The 21,432-nt window shown below is 47.6% G+C and overlaps 1 protein-coding gene across 2 annotated transcripts in view; it reads left to right on the plus strand.

The window, feature by feature from the left end:
• The window catches only part of CEP164 (centrosomal protein 164), a 93,925-nt gene that overhangs the window by 3,015 nt on the left and 69,478 nt on the right, over nt 1-21,432 (plus strand). Inside the window, exons 1-3 of one of the 2 annotated variants that reach the window (XM_025358037.1) lie at nt 11,267-11,843; nt 14,718-14,820; nt 20,601-20,712. In XM_025358037.1, coding sequence (XP_025213822.1) covers nt 14,739-14,820; nt 20,601-20,712 — 194 coding nt within the window. In that variant the 5' untranslated portion in view covers nt 11,267-11,843; nt 14,718-14,738. Of the gene's footprint in view, nt 1-11,266; nt 11,844-14,717; nt 14,821-20,600; nt 20,713-21,432 lie in introns of those variants that run through there. The other variant, XM_025358038.1, reaches the window with a different exon arrangement.

Raw genomic sequence — 21,432 nt, forward strand, 5'->3', positions numbered from 1 at the left:
GGAGTCTCGCGCTGTGTCACCCAGGCTGGAGTGCAGTGGCGCGATCTCGGCTCACTGCAAGCTCCGCCTCCCAGGTTCAGGCCATTCTCCTGCCTCAGCCTCCGAGTAGCTGGGACTACAGGCGCCCGCCACCACGCCCGGCTAGTTTTTTTCGTATTTTTAGTAGAGACGGGGTTTCACCATGTTAGCCAGGATGGTCTCGATCTCCTGACCTCGTGATCCGCCCGCCTCGGCCTCCCAAAGTGCTGGGATTACAGGCTTGAGCCACCGCGCCCGGCCAAAGTCTTACTTTTTAAATTATATTTGCCTTGGGGACATTTTATAAATTGGCTTGCATTTCCGAGTACAAACCTATGGGGAAACCTGATAAAATGCAAATTGTTGATCTGTGTGAATAGCATCTCTTATTTTATTAGCTCTTCCCATGAGACAGCAAGGAACCCATGCTAAGGCACAAGAGTTAAGCATTTGGATGGCAATTAAAATCTACAGGGCTGGGCGTGGTGGCTCATGCCTGTAATCCCAGCACTTTGGAAGGCCGAGGCGGGTGGATTGCCTGAGGTCAGGAGTTCAAGACCAGCCTGACCGACATGGTGAAACCCCGTCTCTACTAAAAATACAAAAATTAGCCTGGCATGGTGGTGACAGAGTAAGACTGTGCCTCAAAAAACAAACGAACAAACAACAAAAAACCAGACTGATTGCAAAGATTGCAAATTCTTAGATATAGGGACCAAGTCTACAAATGGTTTTTTGAATCTCTGTTTTGTACAGGTTTGTGGGAGATGAGCTGGTGAGCCTTAGAGTTCCTTCCCAGTCTGGTCCCTTTGGCCCCTCAGTGAGACATTTATTTATTTATTTATTTATTTATTTATTTATTTATTTATGAGACAGAGTCTCCCTCTGTTGCCCAGGCTGGAGTACAGTGGCGTGATCTTGGCTCACTGCAACCCCTGCATCTCGGGTTCAAGCGATTCTCCTGCCTCAGCCTCCCAAGTAGCTGGGACTACAGGTGTGTGCCACCATGCTCAGTGAATTTTTGTGTTTTTAGTAGAGACAGGGTTTCGCCATGTTGGCCAGGCTGGTCTCGAGCTCCTCACCTCAGGTGATCCACCTGCCTCACCTTCCCAAAGTGCTGGGATTACAGGTGTGAGCCACTGTGGTCTGGCCTATGTTTTTCTTTTTTTGAGACAGAGATTCGCTCTTGTCACCTAGGGTGGAGTGCAGTGGTGAGATCTTGGCTCACTGCAACTTCCACCTCCTGGGTTCAAGCGATTCTCCTGCCTCAGCCTCCTGAGTAGCCGGGATTATAGGTGCCTGCCACCACAACCAGCTAACTTTTGTATTTTTAGTAGAGATGGGGTTTCGCCATGTTGGCCAGGCTGGTCTCAAACTCCTGACCTCAGGCGATCTGCCCGCCTCGGCCTCCCAAAATGCTGGGATTACAGGTGTGAGCCACTGTGACCGGCCAAGACTTTTAAAGAAGATGGAGAGAAAGGGGGTTAATGATTTGTCATTTATAGTAAGAATAAAGGAAGTATAGGCATAACTGCTGCAGAAAGATTTAAATTTAAACATGACGACGTCAATCTAAATAACAGAGAGGGAAACTCCAAAAGAAAATTGTATTTATTTAGAAGTAGCATTGCAATAGGTATATACATGCCATAGAGGCTGGGCAAGTAGGCATTTTTTTGTTTTTGAGATGGAGTGTCACTCTTGTTGCCCAGCCTGGAGTGCAACATCATGACCTTGGCTTACCACAAACTCCACCTCCTGGGTTCAAGCAATTCTCCTCTCTCAGCCACCCGAGTAACTGGGATTACAGGCATGTACCACCACGCCTGGCTAATTTTGTATTTTTTAGTAGAAGCGGGGCTTTCCCATGTTGGTCAGGTTGGTCTTGAACTCCTGACCTCAGGTGATCCACTTGCCTTGGCCTCTCAAAGTTCTGGGATTACAGGCGTGAGCCACTGTGCCTGGCTCAATTAGGTTTTTTTTTTTTTTTTTTTAAGATGGAGTCTTTCTCTGTTGCCCAGGCTGGACTGGAGTGCAGTGGCTTGATATGGGCTCATTGCAACCTTCACCTCCTGGATTTAAGCGATTCTCCTGCCTCAGCCTCCTGAGCACCTGGGACTACAGGCGCGTGCCACGATGCCCAGCTAATTTTTGTATTTTTAGTAGAGACAGGGTTTCATCATATTGGCCAGGCTGGTCTCAAGTTCCTGACCTTCGGTGATCTACCCGCCTTGGCCTCCCAATGTGCTGGGATTACAGGCGTGAGCCACCGTGCCTGGCAAAGTGCTAGGATTACAGATATGAGCCACCAGGCCTGGTCGATAGTTTTTGCTATCAGGTATTCATGCATGAGAACCCTCTCTTCATGGTCTTCCCTGGCTCCATGTGTCAGGGTTTTAACACAAATGACTCTATTTTGATTTTGATAATTTTCACAAGGAATATGCTCTGTATATTCCAACAATCTGAGTTTCTCATCCTGGAATCAGCCCCTGAGTGGCACTGGGACTATCCTGAGTCGGCTACATCTCTAGAACCTGTCAGGAGCGGCTCTGTGAGTTTGGCCTCATCATCTTCCTCTTCAACTAGCAGCATCTCTATTTGTCTGTTTTTCCGTTTTCCTATTGATGTAATGGGCAGAACTGTCTTTGCCCCTCTTAACTTCTCTAGGAGGTTGGAGACATATGAGAGAAAGGAAGATTTGCCCTCTGTGCAAGCAAAACTAAAACTCTTCGGAATTATATTAGTAGCAAGCTTTCTGCCAGACAGGGTGTGTGGGGGAGCTATACATTGTGTCACTTTTTTCCTTCTTCAACAGACTCTTTGAAATAGTTATAACAGACATTACTATACCCATCTTGCAGACATAAAAACTGAACCCTGGGCTTTGGTGAAAAGGTGGATAGTAGAAAATAGGTTTAAGTCCTGGTCAGGTGCTCATTGATTTAATAGGAGCATAGGAGAGCCTTTTTTTTTTTTTTCTTTTTTTTTTTGCCAGGAGAGATGGGGAGTGGGGGCGTCTCCATTACCTTACATTCACATTTTGTTTTGTTGATTAAAGGAACAATGGGTTGATTATTGATGGCCAGCGTATTATTCACCTGATGTTAATCATACTCCTAACAAATGATCAATAAATTGTCTTAGATAATTCACGTTACTATACTCTGTATAATCCTTCTCTGCCCTGGCAGAAATCCTCACGTCTAAACTCGGGCTCCTCTTTTTTTTCTTTTTAAGTAGAGACGGGGTTTCCCCATTATGGTCAGGCTGGTCTCGAACTCGTGACCTCAGGTGATCCACCCGCCTCGGCCTCCCAAATTGCTGGGATTACAGGCGTGAGCCACCGCGCCCAACCAATGAGGTTCTCTTTTAACCTTTTGCGGATTCCCATTATCTAAAACTACACTCCCATCGTGCAACGGAAAACGGACAGAGCTCCTGCGTGCCCCAAGGGACTTCGAGCCAATCCATTGTCAGAGCTCTCAGCCGGCGACCTATTGGCTCCGGCTGGAGGCGGGACTCTCGGTTGCTAGGCGGTACCTCTTCCGGAAGTGTTTGTTGCGCGCTGCAGGGCAACATCCCGGCGTCCCTGGAAGCGGGGGGAGCGGGTGGGTGTCGGGTGGCGTTGGGGGAGCTGCGCCTCGCCCAGAGCCTCGCCCGGAGCCTTCCGGGGTGGGGGATAGTTGAGGACCTCATCGAGGGAGGGGTTGGGCGGCGGGGAAGGGAGCGTGGCGGGGGTGCAGAGGCACGCTCTCAAGCCAACCAGCTTGATGCGCTCGAGTGTGGGCGGGGACTGAGGGAAGAAGAGAAAAACTGACTGCCAGGCGACAGTTCCTCCGTTTGAAATCTCGCCGGCTCCTGAGCGGGCCATCGGGCCCGGGCTGGGGGTCTGGCGGGTGAGTGAGCAGCGCGTCGGGATGCGGGAGAGGGGAATTGGGCACGGGGCGCTGGTTTGCTTGCTCAGTTCATCGTCGGCGAGTGAGGCTAGGCCTTCCGAAGCTCGCTGGGATACATCTGTGGCAGACTCCCCCCCCGGGTCCAAATCCGGGGCTAGCCTAACCTTATGCCATCTTTTAACCAGCGGGGAAAGTTGGAAAGCTTTTTTGTATTTTCCTTTTCTTGCACTGATTTAAAAAATCTCCCTCTACCTCTGGCACCTCTCTCCTCACTTGGCTTCCGCGACTCCCTGTCCGTCCTCCTAACTCAGTCCTTTGCAGTAGAAAGCCCTCCCTTCTACTTAGCCGCACTCCATGTCTTGCGTTATCAGCTTTTCAGCGTTGACTCCCCAGACTACTCCAGCCAGACCTCTTTCCTGAGCTCAGACCTACTTAGTGTCATCGTCAGCCTTCCCCGGTCCCTCCGATCTGTTTCTCCTCTTGTATTTCTTATCTCTTGAAGGGCTTCACCATTCACTCAGCCAAGTCTGTCCCTAGAATTGATTCATCTAATACATACAGCAAACATTTGTCGGACATGTCCTATCTTCCAGGCAGTGTAGTAGGTGGGGCTGCCTATTGGACGAGGCATAGAAATGAATGGAAAATCACAGTGTTCTGGCTTTAGTGCTCTGATTTCCCTCCTCTCTCCCGAAGTTCAAGTCCTGTATTCTGCCTCTTAATTTCCCTAGAATCTGGCCCTTCTTTTCCATCCTCACAGCCACTGACTTAGTTCATAATTTCTTGCTTGTGCTTTCAGGATAACTTCCTAAGTGGTCTCTCTGCCTCAGTTCTTGTCCTCCTGTAATTAGTTCTTATGCAGCTGTCAGAATCATTTATTTATTTTAGAGACAGAGTCTTGCTGTGTTGCCCAGGCTGGAGTGCAGTTGCTATTCACTGGTGTGACCCTAGCACACTGCAGCCTCAAACTCTTGCCCTCAAGCCATCCCCGTCAGTCTCCTGAGTAGATGGGACTACAGGCATGCACCGCCGTTCTTGGCCAGAATCGTCTGTCTGAGCTACAGATCTGATCATGCCAGTCGCCTTTGTGAGATCCTGTGATGGCCCCTCATCATTTACGGGATAGAGCCTCAGTTCTTCCAGGCCCTTTATAATATGCTCTTGCTTATGATTCTAGCTAGAGCTCTCTCTTGCCACTCCTCCCACTATCCCTTGCCCTTTGGTCATGTCAGAATGGTTGAGTTCGGTCTTTGGAGTCAGACATGGATACATATGCTGCTCTACCGTTTATTAGCTGTGAAACCTTGGGCAAGTTTTTTTTTTTTTTTTTTTTTTTTTTTGAGACGGAGTCTGGCTCTGTCGCCCAGGCTGGAGTGCGGTGGCCGGATCTCAGCTCACTGCAAGCTCCGCCTCCCGGGTTTACGCCATTCTCCTGCCTCAGCCTCCGGAGTAGCTGGGACTACAGGCACCCGCCACCTCGCCCGGCTAGGTTTTTGTATTTTAGTAGAGATGGGGTTTCACCATGTTGGCCAGGCTCGTCTGGATCTCATTATCCGCCCACCTTGGCCTACCAAAGTGCTGGGATTACAGACATGAGCCACTGCGCCCGGCCTTTTTTTTTTTTTTTAAACTTTGCTAAGCCTCAGTTTCCTTATTTGAAAAGTGAAGATAATCTCTATTTTGCTGAGAGGATGAGGTGAGATGATATATATAGAGCACTTAGTACAGTTCCTGGAACATAGGAAGTGTTCAGTGACTATAAACTTTTGTTGTCATAATTCTTTGCACCCACCATATGCTTTTCTTCTTTTTTGCCTTTGTACATGTTGTTCCTCTGCTGTGAATTCCCTTACTCTGCTTATCCTGGGGAGCGTCTGTTTATCCTTCAAGAACTATCTTAATGTCTTCTACTCTGTGAGGCTTTCCCTGATCTTCCTAAGATTATTTGCCCTTACCTTTGTGTTCTGTTATATATTATGTTACTTCCTTTAATGCATGTAACACATTTTGTAGTCATGTGTTTACGTGTTTGGCTTCCCAGGTAGGCTGAGCTCACTTTCAGGGCCATGTGTAAGCAGGTTTGTAGCCCTAACACATCGCACAATGTCTGGCCCATGTGTGGATGTTCCATAAGTGATTAATTGGCGCAGTGACTCACGCCTGTGATCCCAGCACTTTGGGAGGCCAAGGTGGGCGGATCACCTGAGGTCAGGAGTTCGAGACTTGGCCAACATGGTGAAACCCCATCTTTATTAAAAATACAAAAATTAGCCAGGCGTGGTGGCAAGCGCCTGTAATCCCAGCTACTCATGAGGCTGAGGCAGGAGCATTGCTTGAACCTGGGAGGCAGAGGCTGCAGGGAGCAGAGATCGCGCCATTGCACCCCAGCCTGGGTGACTCTGTCTCAAAAAAAAAAGAAAAAAAAAAGTGATTACTTAATGTCTGAATGGCCTTAACTTACATTGCCTGGTTCTGGATATGTCCTTTGGAGCAAGGTAGAATAAGCCCTTTAAATATGTGAATAGCAATAATAATAATGTATGTGTCTAACATTTATTGAGATTTTAGTATATTTTAAGCACTTTACATATATTGAATCATATAAGTCTCACAACACATTGTGATGGATATTGTTGTTACTCTCATTTAATAGATGAGAAAACTGAGACTGCCTAGCTAGTAAGAGGCAGAGCTGGGATTCAATGCCAAGAATGTTCCAAAGCCTTTGCTCATTACCACTGTGTAATCAACTCTAACATGTTCCACCTTCTCCCCATTGCCTTCTCCAGTCAATCTTTTCTGTGGTCAACCTTTGTAATAGTTGGAGCAGGATGGAAGAAATAAATATACAGGGAACCCTCATTATGCCTATGAGTATATATGCTCTGTTAGGGTGCAGATGTGCAAAACTCTAGCTATGCTGACAAAGTACAGAGCCAGGTAGCCACGATATTGAAGGACTGGGAAACAGTGATACGTATTGAATGGAAGGGAACTGGGAATACTTAGCTTACTTTAGCTAGAGAATCCTGGGGTGCCCCCCGATGAACAGAAGGTAGACTTGAGGTATCAGGGAACATTTTTTAGAACCTGATTATTGGCTTACTATTAGACCTTCTGGTAGTTAAGAATTATCTATGGAATTGAAAATAGAATCTATAGTACTAGCTAAATTTGTGTAACATTTTCTGTATACAGGGACTGTGCTAGGCACTTTATAAGTGTTTCATTTTACTCTCAGGCTTTTTAATTTTTATTAAGATTGTTTGAATTATACACATGCAGTTGTTGAGGCTGAGAGAGGTGAAGCACCTTGCCTAAGGCCATACAGCTGCTAAGTGAGGGAGCTGGAATTTGAATCCAGGTCTTCTGTCTCCAAAGCTGGTGCTTTGAGCACTATGCTGTCTGTCACTGAAAGCACAGAGAGGAAAATTTTAGTATGGGAAGAAAGATGGACCAGAACTACTGAGGGCCTTCCTAGCTCCTGAGATTCCTTGTGTGTGTGTGTGTGTGGTTTTTTTTTTTTTTCAGATAGGGTTTCACTCTGTTGCCCAGGCTGGAGTATGGTGGTGCAATCATAGCTCACTGCAGCCTGGAACTCCTGGTCTCAAGTGATCCTCCTGCCTCTGCCTCCCACTTTACACTCTTTATGTAACTCTGTCTTCTTTTCCATCTGATCACATAGCTCCTGTCTCAGCCTTCCGAGTAGCTGGGACCACAGGTGCACGCCACCATGCCTGGCTTTCTTTTTTTTTTTTGGAGACAGGGTTTCACTGTATTGCTCAGGCTGGTCTTGAACTTCTAGGCTCAAGTGATCCTAGGCCTTGGTCCCCCACAGTGTTGGGATTACAGGTGTGAGCCATCACACCTGGCCTATTCCTTGGTTTTGTATTAGCAGTTGCAGCAGTAACTGAGCTCCGACAGCTTACATAGGCTTATTTTAGGCTTCATTGGAAAATTCCAGAGGAGGAGACCTGGCCCTCAGAAATTTGTGGTTTAACAGGAGAGGTAAAACACATTTTCATGAAAAAAGTAATATTGGCTGGGCGTGGTGGTTCACTCCTGTAATCCCAGCACTTTGGGAGGCCGAGGCGGGCAGATCACCTGAGGTTGGGAGTTTGAGACCAACCTTACCAATGTGGAGAAACCCTGTCTCTACTAAAAAAATACAGAATTAGCCAGGCGTGGTGGCACATACTTGTAATCCCAGCTACTCAGGAGGCTGAGGCAGGAGAATCGCTTGAACCCGGGAGGTGGAGGTTGCAGTGAGCCGAGGCCGAGATCATGCCATTGTACTGCCTGGACAACAAGAGTGAAACTCCTCCATCTCAAAAAGAAAGAAAGAAAGAAAGAGAGAGGGAGAGAGAGAGAGAGAGAGAGAGAGAGAAAGGAAGAGAAAGAGAAAGGAAGGGAAAGGAAAGGAAAGGAGGAAGGAAAGGAAGGAAAGAAAGGAAAGAAAGGAAAGAAAGAAAGGAAGGAAAGAAAGGAAAGAAAGGAAGAAAAGAAAACAGTAATATTGAGAGTAATCTGCCTGGGAACACATGAAACTTATGAGCTCAGTGCTGAGGTGGTTCTGGGTTGACAGGTGAGGATGAGGTTGGCCGGGAAGGCTTCCTGGAGGAAATGCATGAGCCACTCCTTTTTTGCCTGATTCTGAGATTGGTAGGAGATGCATGAGTGTAGTTGGATGACCCCTCCCAACTCTGTGGCTCACAGAAGGTCTCAGGCTAGGCAGCAAGTAGATCTCACTGGGTTTCATCTGATCTGTTGGTAACTGCTATATAGTGAACAATGTTGAGGGTTCTGAGGCCATGTCTAGGGTGCCATGATTGACTAGTGATGTCCCTCACAGTTTTAGTCCTAGAGGAAAATATTAGGACATGTCCTATTTATTTGCCACAGCAGATCTAAGGGCTGCTTTTTCTTTTTTTTTTTTTTGAACATGGAGTCTCACTCTGTCTCTCAGGCTGGAGTGCAGTGGCGCAATCTCAGCTCGCTGCAAGCTCCATCTCCCGGGTTCACACCATTCTCCTGCCTGAGCCTCCCAAGTAGCTGGGACTACAGGTACCGGCCACCATGCCTGGCTAATTTTTTGTATTTTTAGTGGAGACAGGGTTTCACCGTGGTCTTGATCTTCTGACCTCGTGATCCACCTGCCTCGGCCTCTCAAAATGCTGGGATTACAGGCGTGAGCCACCGCACCCGACCGAAGGGCTGCATTCTTATTTATTTATTTATTTGTTTGTTTGTTTGTTTTAGAGACAGGGTCTTGCTCCATCACCCAGACTGGAGTGCAGTGGTGTTAGAGCTCATTGTAGCCTTGAACTCCAGGACTCAAGGGATCCTCCCACCTGGGTCCCCCAAGTAGCTGGGACTACAGGTGTGTGTCACCATGCATGGCTGATATTTTTAATTTTTTTGTAGAGACAGGGTCTCACTGTGTTGACCCAGCTAGTCTCAAACTCCTGGCTTCAAGTGATCCTCCTGCCTTAGCCTCCTAAAGCCCTGTTATTACACGTGTGAGCCACGGTGCCTGGCCCAATGGCTGCATTCTTAGACATCTCATCCTCTCTGTTACCACTCCAGCTCAGGTTACCGTTGCCTCTTACCTAGCCTAGCTCGTGGTTTTCTACCTTATCTCTGCATCAGCCCTGATTTTCTTCTTTCCAATCTGGCCTCTGCTTTAGGGTGTACTCTTAGTAGCTTCTGGAGTAATTTTTCAAAATGTGTTATCTGGAAAAACCATTTCCTGGCTTCCGTTTCTCTCTCTTTTTTGAGACAGGGCCTTGCTCTGTCACTGAGGCTGGCGTGCAGTGGCACAATCAAGGCTCACTGCAGCCTTGACAACCTGGACTCAAGCGATCCTCCCACCTCATTCTCCCACGTAGCTGGGCCTATAGGTATACACCACCACACCTGGCTAATTAAAAAATTTTTTTTTGTACAGGGTAAGACAGGGCCGTCTTAAGTTGCTCAGGGTGGTCTCGAACTCCAGGGCTCAAGTGATCCTCCCTCCTTGGCCTCCCAAAGTGCTGAGATTACCGGCGTGAGCCACCGTGTCCAGCCCTAGTTCTCTTATGATAAAGGCCAAGTCTGCATGGCCTGGCTCCCACTGGCCTCCCCAGCATCATCTCCAGCTGTGCTGCTTCTCGCCTAGTGTTGCCTTCTGCTGAAGGACTTTCTCATGCGTCTGTTAGAACACACTTTCCTTATTTTCTTTGTCTAGTGAATACCTACTCATCCTTCAGTTCTCAGTGTAGGCATCATCTAAATCAGGCTTATTTCCTTCAGAGCACTTCCCTTGGTTCTAATTATACATTTCTCTGTGACTGATTGGTTTGTCTCCCTCCCTTCCCAGACTAGCTCAAGAGTAGCAGCAGCTGAATCTGGTTTTAATCACGATTGCATCTCTAGCGCCTAGAAATAAATGCATGTGGTAGGTGCCCAATAAATATTCCTGGAATGACTAGATGGTCTTTGGTAGCCATCCTGCTACTGCATACAGGCAAATAGATAGGACTTCTCTTCCCATGTTCCTTTTTTCTTTAACTCATTGCGCTTTTGGACCTGTCCTTGCCCACATCTTTTCTAGAGCCAGAAAAGGTAAGGAAAGAAGGTAGAATACAACTCATCCATATTTTAATTTTTTTCTGGCATAACATTTATTTGAATTTGGATGATCCATGAATTCAGATTTTCCAGAGTTTTCCTGATCTTTAAATAGTTAAATATATCACCGGGCATGGTGGCTCATGCCTGTAATCCCAGCACTTTGGGAGGCCAGGGCCGGTGGATCACCTGTGGTCAGGAGTTTGAGATGAGCCTGGCCAACATGGTGAAAACCCATCTCTACTAAAAATCCAATTAGCCGGGCATGGTGGTGGGCGCCTGTAATCCCAGCTACTCGGGAGGCTGAGGCAGGAGAATAGCTTGAACCCGGGAGGCGGGTTGCAGTGAACCAAGAACACGCCACTGCACTCCAGCCTGGGTGACAGAGGGAGACTTCGTTTCAAAAAAAAAGAAAAAAAAAAAGTAAATATAGATAATTACGTATGTAGCGAATTAGTCTTTTTGCCATGCTGACAGAGACTACCTGTCCTCTGCTTTATGGAGATGGGACGTATCTAGGGGATAGTATTTCTCAAATGCAGAATTTCTCAAATTCTCTGGGGTAGTTAAGACAGTACCTCATATAGAGTACATGCTTGAGAAGTGCTTATTCACCCCAATGTTCAGGCCACCACTGGGCCCTTCCTGCCCATGGATTCTTTCCTTTTCTCTTCTCCTCTCCCTAAGAGGATTAAAGATTCAGGTGACTCTGTAAGCCACCGGGCAGTGGGCCCCATCTGCCACCCTGGTTCCTGGTCCTTTTCTGCTCAGCTTTTTAGAGTCAGCAGTGGTCAGGCCTACGTCACCTCTGACTGTGCGTGTAGCACAGTGGGGCATCATATCTGCAGGATGTTACGGGTTCTTCTGAGGGTTGGTAGCACATTCCCACTTCAGCTTATGTACTGCTGAAAGAAGCCCTTTTTCTTTGGTGTTTTCCTCCTGCTTGGAGGTGGCATGGTGGGAATGAGAGGGGCAGAAGCTGGCTTCCTTCAAGTTCAGTGCACTGACAAAGGGAACCATGTCTTGTGAGTCCTAAGGCAGGACTCCTGTTGCCCACCTCTTAGCTATCATGGTACAGAGAGGGGGACCACAGTAAACAGTCCCTGATGGAACCTTTGTTGCTTGTCAAGGGTCTCTAGGAAACTTGGAATAGATTCAGAGTCTCCAGATCCAGCCGTTTCCTGAATACTCTTTCCAGGCCAGATCCTGACTTTTTTTTTTTTTTTTTTTTTTTAACCAGAGAAATAATTTTATTTGGACTGACAGCTGGAGAACAAGAATAGGACCTGAGACAGCATACTGGGCTAAGGAGGAGAGGTGAGGTTCCAAAACGGCAGTCAAAGCTCATCAACCGAATGGACTCTACTTCCCAGCAACCTTGCACTTAGTGCAACCAACAGAAGGCCTGCTGGGGAATGTATTTGCCACTGAATTCCCCAAGTATACCAACATTACAAAAAAAGATAGAGGTTTTTCATCATAATTATATTTCCACAAACCTCCCCAATCACAAGTATTATAAGCAGAAGTAAAAAAAATCACATTTTACAGATCTCAAACTTGTCTTCAACATTTAGTTCATCGTCTTCAAAAAAAAATAGCTCCCCTGCGAAACTCATTAACTGTATCATCTATCTAAGCAGCAAGAAGATGGCCAGGCCATGGCAATCCTCTTCCCATTTTCCCTAGCCACTCAGGGCTCAACAGCAGGGTAAGGCTCAGGTGCGGATAGCGGGTGGGGAGCACAAGGGCTACTCTCCCCCAGTGCAGCATGGCATCTGAAGCCTGATGGGGAAAGCAGAACTGGTGAGACTTGAGGGAAGGGTCCAGGGCCTGTATTTAGTCAGAGTCACTGCTGGAAGAGGAGGAGGAATGCTTGCCATGCTTGTGGTGCTTGTGCATCTTTTTATGAGCTTTCTTCATTTTCTTCTGCCTCTTCTTGTCCATCATCACTGCTGGTCTGACCATGCCAGGAGCCAAGGGATTCGCAGGAGGGATTCCAGGGGCAGGTGGTGGGTATGGAGGAGGGTAGGGACCCGAAGGTTGGCATCCTGGATACCCTGGCTGTTTCACAGGATGAGGGGCCCCATGTCGGGGGAAAGCTGGATTGCCCTTGGGAGCTCCTGGGGGAGGACAGGGGCCTGGGGGAAAGGGTGGATTGATAGGTGGTGGGTGGGCAGGATTGGAACCTCCAGGGCACCTAGTGCTGAGGGGGATATGGATTTGACCCTGGGTGTCCGGCATTGGGATTCCACATGTTTAGGTGTGTCCTCCAGCCTTTCCACGGCCCCGTGGGCTTGATGCGTTCTCCCAGATCCTAACCTTTTTAATGGCTGGGCCTTTCTGCTTGAAGAGGGCCATTTCATCCTTGCTGCTCTAGGAGGAACAGTGGCAGCTTTTGAGGAGGTAGGGACTGGAGAGGTCAGGACTTGTGGCTCTAGACTCCTGTTGGTCACATCTGGTGTGGCCAACTGCTCTGCAGATCAGGGAGGTGCTCTGAGCAGGGCTGTGTGTGGCAGCAGTTTCCCAGGCGACCTGCTTCATTCATCAGGCTGCAGCACGGGAGCTGCCATGGGGAGAGTTGGTGGGAACTGGGGTCCTGAGGTAGGGGTGGGAAGAGAGGAGCAATTCTAGAAGTGCACCGACTTGTCAGTTGAAGAATTTGGCGCCGCCCCATCCCTGGAGCTAGAAACATTGGGTTCTGTCTTAGCTTGGGCTGCCATAACACAATACCGTAGACTAGGGGGCTCAAACAGCAGAAATCTCTTTTCTCATAGTTTTGGAAGCTAGAAGGCCCATATCAAGGTCTCTTCCGGGTTCCTGCCTTGCAGACAGCTGCCTTCTTGCTGTGTCCTCATATGGCAGACACAGAGCTCTAAGCCACTAGGCAGTGGGCCCCATCTGCCACCCTGGTTCCTGGTCCTTTCTCTCTTTCTCTCTTTTTAATCCTATCAGGCCATTTAACCTTAATGACCTCATTTAACCTTAATTACCTCCTAAAGATCCAGTCACATTGTGGATTAGGGCTTCAATATGTGAATTTTTCTTACTTTGAGAGGCTGAGGCGGGAGGATTGCTTGCGCCCAGGAGTTCAAGACCAGCCTGGGCAACATAGTGAGACACCATCTCTGTAAAAAAAAAACCAAAAAAAACCCCAATATATACGTATGTGAATTTTGGAGGGATGTAGCTCCTTTCCACTCTTTCCCTCATATCCTGGTCCTATTAAGCTTAACATCACTGGGTCCGTTCTGACTGTCCCTTCTTCATTCCCCTGCTTCTGCCCTAGTTAAAACCCTCATCATCTTGCCCCTGGGCAGCAGCCTTCTCAGGTGGTTTTCCTGACACCAGTCTCTAATTTCTCCAATCCAGCTGTGCCAGTCCTGCCAGACTTCTTGTCCTAAAAAAAAGGCCACCCTGTGATGCTTTGTTTCACCAGAGCCCTCAGCGCCTCCCCTCTGCGGTAGGACAGGGTGGAGGCTCTTCAGCATGGTCTGCGAGGCTCTGTGTGAGCAGCCGGTCACACGCTGGTATCCGCACTCTGGAACACCTGTCTGTACGAGATGCTCCCTCTGTCTAGAATGCCTTTCTCCACCGTCAGAATTCTTGTCAGCCTTCCTTCCTTCCTTTCTGTGGGGGAATTTTTTGCCCTTATCTTAGTACTCCCAGAACAGGAAGCTTTTTTCCCTTCTGCCTTCTGCCGCTCTTGAGGTCGTTCCCGCCACTGGATTGTAAGCTTCCTGAGGGCATTTTGGATATGAATCGAGACATCCAGATAGGAATATGTGTTGAGATGGGGGTGTGCCACGGAAGTGTGCTGGTGTATGGGTGTCTGTGTGCTGCTGGTTACTTTGGTGTCCCTAGGATCTTCTACTTGGTGGTTCTGTGTTGTAATTGTTTCTTCTGTCTGGGGGAGTTACAAAGTCAAACTCTTGACAGAGCCAGGCTTGAAGATGTTTTGTGGTTCACCAAGTGTTCATCAAGCCTTTGGGAGACCTTTCCCAGGCGCAGAGCCTGTGAGCCTTGAGTTGTTGGTTTCACCCTCCACTATACCTGGCACTTGGGAAGGCCCTGGCCAAATTGCTGTGCAGGGTCTGGTTTGATCCAGATGCTCCATGACCCAGGGCCGTCTTTTCCCCTATTAAGCTTGGTCACTGATTTTCTCTTTTGGTGGGGGTCTCTGGAATCTAGGTGTTTGAGCCCAGATGAGTCATGGCTGGACGACCCCTCCGCATAGGAGATCAGCTGGTTCTGGAAGAAGATTATGATGAGACCTACATTCCTAGTGAGCAAGGTAACAAGTCTGCGAAGAGGCCTCTGGTGTATTGTGTTTGTTTTTTGAGGACAGGGATTATGTCTGGTTTATTTTTGTTCTTTCAGTGCAAAGTATGGTACATGTACAGAGTTGCTTAGTGTATTTGGGTTAGGTCAGATGTGAGCCTAGCTTGGCCTCTTGCCTGTTTTTTTTTTCAGTTTCTTTCTGTTGCCCAGACTGGAGTGCAGTGGCGTGATCTCAGCTCACTGCAACCCCCGCCTCCTGGGTTCAAGTGATTCTCTCACATCAGCCTCCCGAGAAGCTGGGACTACAGGCATGCACCACCACACCTGGCAAATTTTTGTACTTTTAGTAGAGATGGGTTTCACCATGTTGGACAAGCTGGTCTCGAACTCCTGACCTCAAGCGATCTGCCTGCCTCTGGCTCCCAAAGTGCTGGGATTACAGGCGTGAGCCACCATGCCCAGCTACTTGCCTGTTTTTGTAAATAAACCTTCATTGGAAAACAGTCACACTGGTTTATGTATTGTGTGTGGCTGCTTTTATGCTATAGCTGCAGAGATGTGTGGCTGTAAGAGAGGTATATGACCCACAAAGGCTAAAATAGTTACTATCCGGTTGTTTACAGAAAAATTTGCTGTCTCTGGGTTAGAGCAATGATTAGATTTAAATGGAAACATATTAGGGGATATCTAAATACAGTGTGTTCTGTGACCAGGGGAAACCCAATTTCCTAAACACAAACTTAGAGCAGAGTTTTTTAAACAACAATAATAACATTATTAATAACAATAACAACATAACTTATTATGTGCCAGCCTCTGTTTTAAGCACTTTACATGTATTACCTTATTACCTTTTTTTTTTTTTTTTTTTTTTTTGAGACAGAGTCTTACTCTGTCACCCAGGCTGGAGTGCAATGCTGTGATCTTGGCTCACTGCAACCTCCCCTTCCCGGGTTTAAGCAAATCTCGTTCCTCAGCCTCCTGAGTAGCTAGAACTACAGGTGCCCGCCACCACACCTGGGGAACTGATTTTTGTATTTTCAGTAGAGAAGGGGTTTTACCATGTTGGTCAGGCTGGTCTCAAACTGACTTCAAGTGATCTTCCCACCTCCGCCTCCCAGAGTGCTGGGATTACAGGCGGGAGACACATGCCTGGCCCATGTATATTACCTTTTCAACCCTCACTGCAACTCTCTGAGTTAGGTACTATTATTATCCCCATTTTACAGATGAGGAAACCAAGGCACAGAAAGATTAACTTCCTGTGGATATACAGTTCTATTCTAAGTGGTGTGGCTAGAATCCACCTCCAGGTGTTCAAACTCTAGGGCCTGCACTTTTTGTTTTGTTTTGTTTTGTTTTTTTGAGATGGGAGTTTCACTCTGTCGCCCAGGCTGGAGGGCAGTGGCGGGATCTCTGCTCACTGCAACCTCCGCCTCCCAGGTTCAAGTGATTCTCCTGCCTTAGCCTCTCCAGTAGCTGGGACTACAGATGCATGCCACCATGCCTAGGTAATTTTTTTTGTATTTTTCAGTAGAGATGGAGTTTTGCCATGTTGGCCAGGCTGGTCTCAAACTGACCTCAAGTAATCTGCCCATCTTGGCCTCCCAGAGTATTGGGATTACAGGCATGAACCACTTGTGCCTGGCCATAGGGCCTGCACTTTGAAGCACTAAGCAGTTTTTTGGAGTGAAAGTTTCTTTGAAATTCTGACGAGTTATGATCTGGGCATACAAAGTTTGCTTATAATTCAGGTGGTTCATGGACCTGACAGCAGGGTGCACAATTCTTGCACCTCTAGGAATACATGGATCTCATGTTAAATATTGGACTGTGCTTATAGCATAGGGCATTTCTTTGTTTTCCATATTTTTGTTTATAGAGACAGTCTTACTCTGTCACCCAGGCTGGTATGCAGTGGCTCCATCATAGCTCACTGCAGCCTTGAACTCGTGGGCTCAAGTGATCCTCCCATGTAGCTAGAACTACAGGTGCATGCCATGTGTCTGGCTAATTAAAATAAATTTTTTTGTAGGGATAGGATCTCACTGTGTTGCCCAGGCTCATCTTGAACTCCTGGGTTCAAGTGATCCTCCTTTCTGGGCTTCCCAAAGTGCAGGGATTACAGACATAAGCCACTACGACTGGCCTCTTTCTTTCTTTCCTACTTTCTCTTTAGAGACAGAGTCTTGCTTTGTCGCCCAGGCTGGAGTACAGTGGCGTGAGCTCGGCTCACTACAACCTCCAGGTTCAAGTGATTCTCCTGTCTTAGACTCCTGAGTAGCTGGGACTACAGGTGCACGCCACCACACCCAGCTAATTTTTGTATTTTTAGCAGAGACAGGGTTTCACCATGTTGGTCAGGCTGGTCTTGAACTCCTGACCTCAGGTGATCTAGCCGCCTCGGCCTCCCAAAATGCTGAGATTACAGGTGTGAGTCACTGCACCCGGCCATGACCGGCATATTTCTTAAATTTGTATACATTTGGTTGCTGTTGTAAATGGAGTCAAAGATTTTTCTAAGGATGTTTATAAAAACTTTCTTCTGCCCAGTCCAGGTATAGGCATTCTAACCTCAAGCCACCATTTTCTCTTCCTGGGTTATCTCAGTAGCTTCCTAATCAATTAGCCTTACTGCTTATAAAGCAGATCACGTCAGGGTTGTGCTTTTAGCACCCCCCACCCCCATAACTCAACATAACACCCTTGATGGGATTGCAGGGCTCTGTGACCAGGCTGTCTCTACCAGTCACATTGGAATTTTTTTTTTTTGAGACCGAGTTTCACTCTGTCACTCAGACTGAAGTGCAGTGGCGTGAACTTGGCTTACTGAAGCCTTGACCCCTCTCCCCTGGGCTCAAGTGATTCTCCCATCTCAGCCTCCGAAATAGCTGGGACCACACAGGTGCATGCCATCAGGCCCAGCTAATTTTTGTATTTTGTTGTTAGAGATGGGGTCTTGCTGTGTTGCCCAGGCTGGTCTTGAACTCCTGGGCTCAAGCAATCCACCCACCTCAGTCTCCCAACCTACTGGGATTACAGGTGTGCATCACCATGCCTGGCTATACTGGCTTTCGGACAGTCCCCAGAGCTACCGGTTGTCACAGATCCTTTGCACCTGTGCTTCTTCTGTGTGAATGCTCTTTTTCTAGTGCTCTGCATGGCTGGCTCCTTTCGCTTGTGCAAGTTTCAGTTAACTATCAACATTGCTGAGAGGCATTCCTTGACCATCATTTCTATTATTATTATTATTATTATTTTGAGACAGAGTTTCACTCTTGTTGCCCAGGCTGGAGTGCAATAGCTTGATTCCTTGACCATCATTTCTAAAGGAATGCTCTTCCACCCTGACGTTCTCTAGCTCATACCTTATTTACTTCCTTCATTGAGTTTATCAGAAGTTTTAATTTTTGTATATTTAACTGTTTACTTCATTGCTGGCTGTCTCTTCTACTAGAATGTAAGCTCCACAAAGGCATTGACTAGTTTTTTTCTTATTCATGGCTCCTAGTGACTGGTACATAGGAGACACTCAAACATATTTGTGAAAAATGAATAAATTAGTCTGGTCAGTCAAGTTCCAGGCAGTCCTTTGAAAAAATATTTTCTCTTTCCTAGTTCCCAGGTATGTCAGCCTCCAAATTCTCCACTGCGATGGCTCATTGGTGATGCCCTTTTGGCCTGGGCTATCACCAGCTTAAGCATTGATGTCATTTGCATATTTATTTAATCATTTCTGGGGGTTCTGGTGACATGTTCCAATGGTTATCTCATTTATCTTTTTTACTGTACATGAGATAGCTCTTTTTTTTTTCTGAACAGGATTTCACTCTTGTCGCCGGGGCTGGAGTACAATGGCAGGATCTCAGCTCACTGCAACTGCCGTCTCCTGGGCTCAAGCGATTATCCTGCCTCAGCCCCCTGAGTAGCTGGGACTATAGGCACATGCCACCATGCCTGGCTAATTTTTGTATTTTTTATAAAGACGGGGTTTCTCCATGTTGCCCAAGCTGGTCTCAAAAATCCAGAGCTCAAGTGATCTGCCCACCTTGGCCTCCCAAAGTGCTGGGATTACAGGCATGAACCACGGTGCTTGACTGAGATAGTGCTTAAGTCAGAACGTATATCTCCACTGTCTTTCAGTTCTGTGGCAAAAGAGCTTTTCTAAATACTTAATTTCCAGAGTACAAAAAAGTTTTGTTTGTTTGTTTGAGATGAAGTCTTGCTTTGTCCCCCCAGCTGGAGTATAGCCTTGACCTCCTCAAGCTCATTGCTGGCTGTCTCTTCTACTAGAAAGTAAGCTCCCACCTCAGCTTCCTGGGTAGCTGCATCTATAGGCACATGCCAGCACGCCCAGCTAATTTTCGTATTTTTTGTAGAGACAGGTTCTCACCATGTTGCCCAGGCTGGTCTTGATCTCCTGGACTCAGGCGATCCTCCCACCTTGGCTTCCCAAAGTGCTGGGCTTACAGGCATGAGCCACTGCACCCAGCCAGAACAAAAGTATTAGGGTCGTAATATATAGCAACATTGAAAAAGAGGCAACTCCCTTCATGGAAGAGAGGGTTCAGTGAGTGGGGGTTCAGCCTGCTTGAGCTCATATCATCCACTTTCTCAGCTCAGATAGCTCCCTGCCCCTAGGCAGAATCAGTCACTGCTTTCTCTCTGCACCCATAGCATACAGGACACGTCTTCATTACAGCATGTGTCACCTGGGTTGTACTCCATTTGTGTGTTTGTGATGTCTTGGAGGAGCACAGTCACTTGTTGTTCAGTACATGTTTGTTGACTGAGTGATGAGTGCTTTTGCACCAAGCTTTTGCAGATCTTGGGAGAGCTTACTACCTTCTGGTAAGGCTGTGCTCATCCTGGATGGTTCTGGCTATGGTTTTGGGGTTCTTGCCTCTGAGGCCCCGCTGGAATGAAGTCTTGGTTTTATTTTATTTTTTACCTTTTGTTTTTTCTTTTTTGAGATGAAGTGTTGCTCTCGCCACCCAGGCTGGAATGCAATGGCGTGAACTCAGCTCACTGCAACCCCCTCCTCCCAGGTTCAAGCAATTCTCCTGCCTCAGCCTCCAGAGTAGCTGGGATTATAGACACACGCCACCACACTGGGCTAATTTTTGTATTTTTAGTAGAGATGGGGTTTCACCATGTTGGCCAGGCTGGTCTCGAACTTTTGACCTTGTGATCCACCTGCCTCGGTCTCCCAACGTGCTGAGATTATAGGCATGAGCTACCGCGCCTGCCTATTTTTTGCATTTTTAATGCTTGGCTTCAGATTATATCATTGTAGCGTGGAGACAGCATGCTTGGATTCAAGTGTACCATTTATAAATTGTAAGGAAACAATTATATGTTTATTGTTTATAATTTAAAGAATATGATTTTCTTATTGATGGAGAGAAAAGACAAAGTAGAAAAAGATTGAGAGTTTTTTTCGGCCGGGCGCGGTGGCTCAAGCCTGTAATCCCAGCACTTTGGGAGGCCGAGACGGGTGGATCACGAGGTCAGGAGATCGAGACCATCCTGGCTAACATGGTGAAACCCCGTCTCTACTAAAAAATACAAAAAACTAGCCGGGCGTGGTGGCGGGTGCCTGTAGTCCCAGCTACTCGGGAGGCTGAGGCAGGAGAATGGCGTGAACCCGGGAGGCGGAGCTTGCAGTGAGCTGAGATCCGGCCATTGCACTCCAGCCCGGGCGGCAGAGCGAGACTCCGTCTCAAAAAAAAAAAGAGAGTTTTTTTCTTCTTTTCATTTCTTTTACTTTCCCACCTCTACCTCTCCTTTCAGAAATTCTTGAATTTGCCCGGGAGATTGGTATTGATCCCATCAAGGAACCAGAACTGATGTGGCTGGCGCGGGAGGGCATTGTGGCCCCACTGCCTGGGGAGTGGAAACCATGGTAAGTCAGTAGGGGGTGTGGCCCAGTGACTTGGCCTAGCAGAGGCAGAGGGAAGCTAACACTGGAGATGAGTTTGGCCTGGCCTGCTTTTCCAATCCTATACTGTGCAGTCAGGGACAGTACTGTGCCACCCCTCTGCTATGCTGCCTGCTATTTCAGGCTTCAGTGTAGGCTGACTGGACGGTCCCTAGGTTGGGGTTCAATGCTTATATCTAAGGCCACAGGAGCTATGCCTTGGATCCGGTCCTCTAGCACCAGCATCTGTTTAGGATGTGCTGAGGGGCTGTTGTTACTCCTTACAGACTGATACTGTAACAGACAACTTTACCTCCTTAGCATGCCTAAGATGGATGCTGGTCTTGCCGGGCACGGTGGCCCACGCCTGTAATCCCAGCACTTTGGGAAGCTGAGGTGGGTGGATTGCTTGAGGTCGGGAGTTCGAGACCAACCTGGCCAAGATGGTGAAACCCTGTCTCTACTAAAAATACAAAAAATTAGCGGCCGGGCGCGGTGGCTCAAGCCTGTAATCCCAGCACTTTGGGAGGCCGAGACGGGTGGATCACGAGGTCAGAAGATCGAGACCATCCTGGCGAACACGGTGAAACCCCGTCTCTACTAAAAAATACAAAAAACTAGCCGGGCGAGATGGCGGGCGCCTGTAGTCCCAGTTACTTGGGAGGCTGAGGCAGGAGAATGGCGTAAACCCGGGAGGCGGAGCTT

The sequence above is a fragment of the Theropithecus gelada genome, chromosome 14 (assembly GCF_003255815.1).
Source record: "Theropithecus gelada isolate Dixy chromosome 14, Tgel_1.0, whole genome shotgun sequence".
NCBI lineage: Eukaryota > Metazoa > Chordata > Mammalia > Primates > Cercopithecidae > Theropithecus > Theropithecus gelada.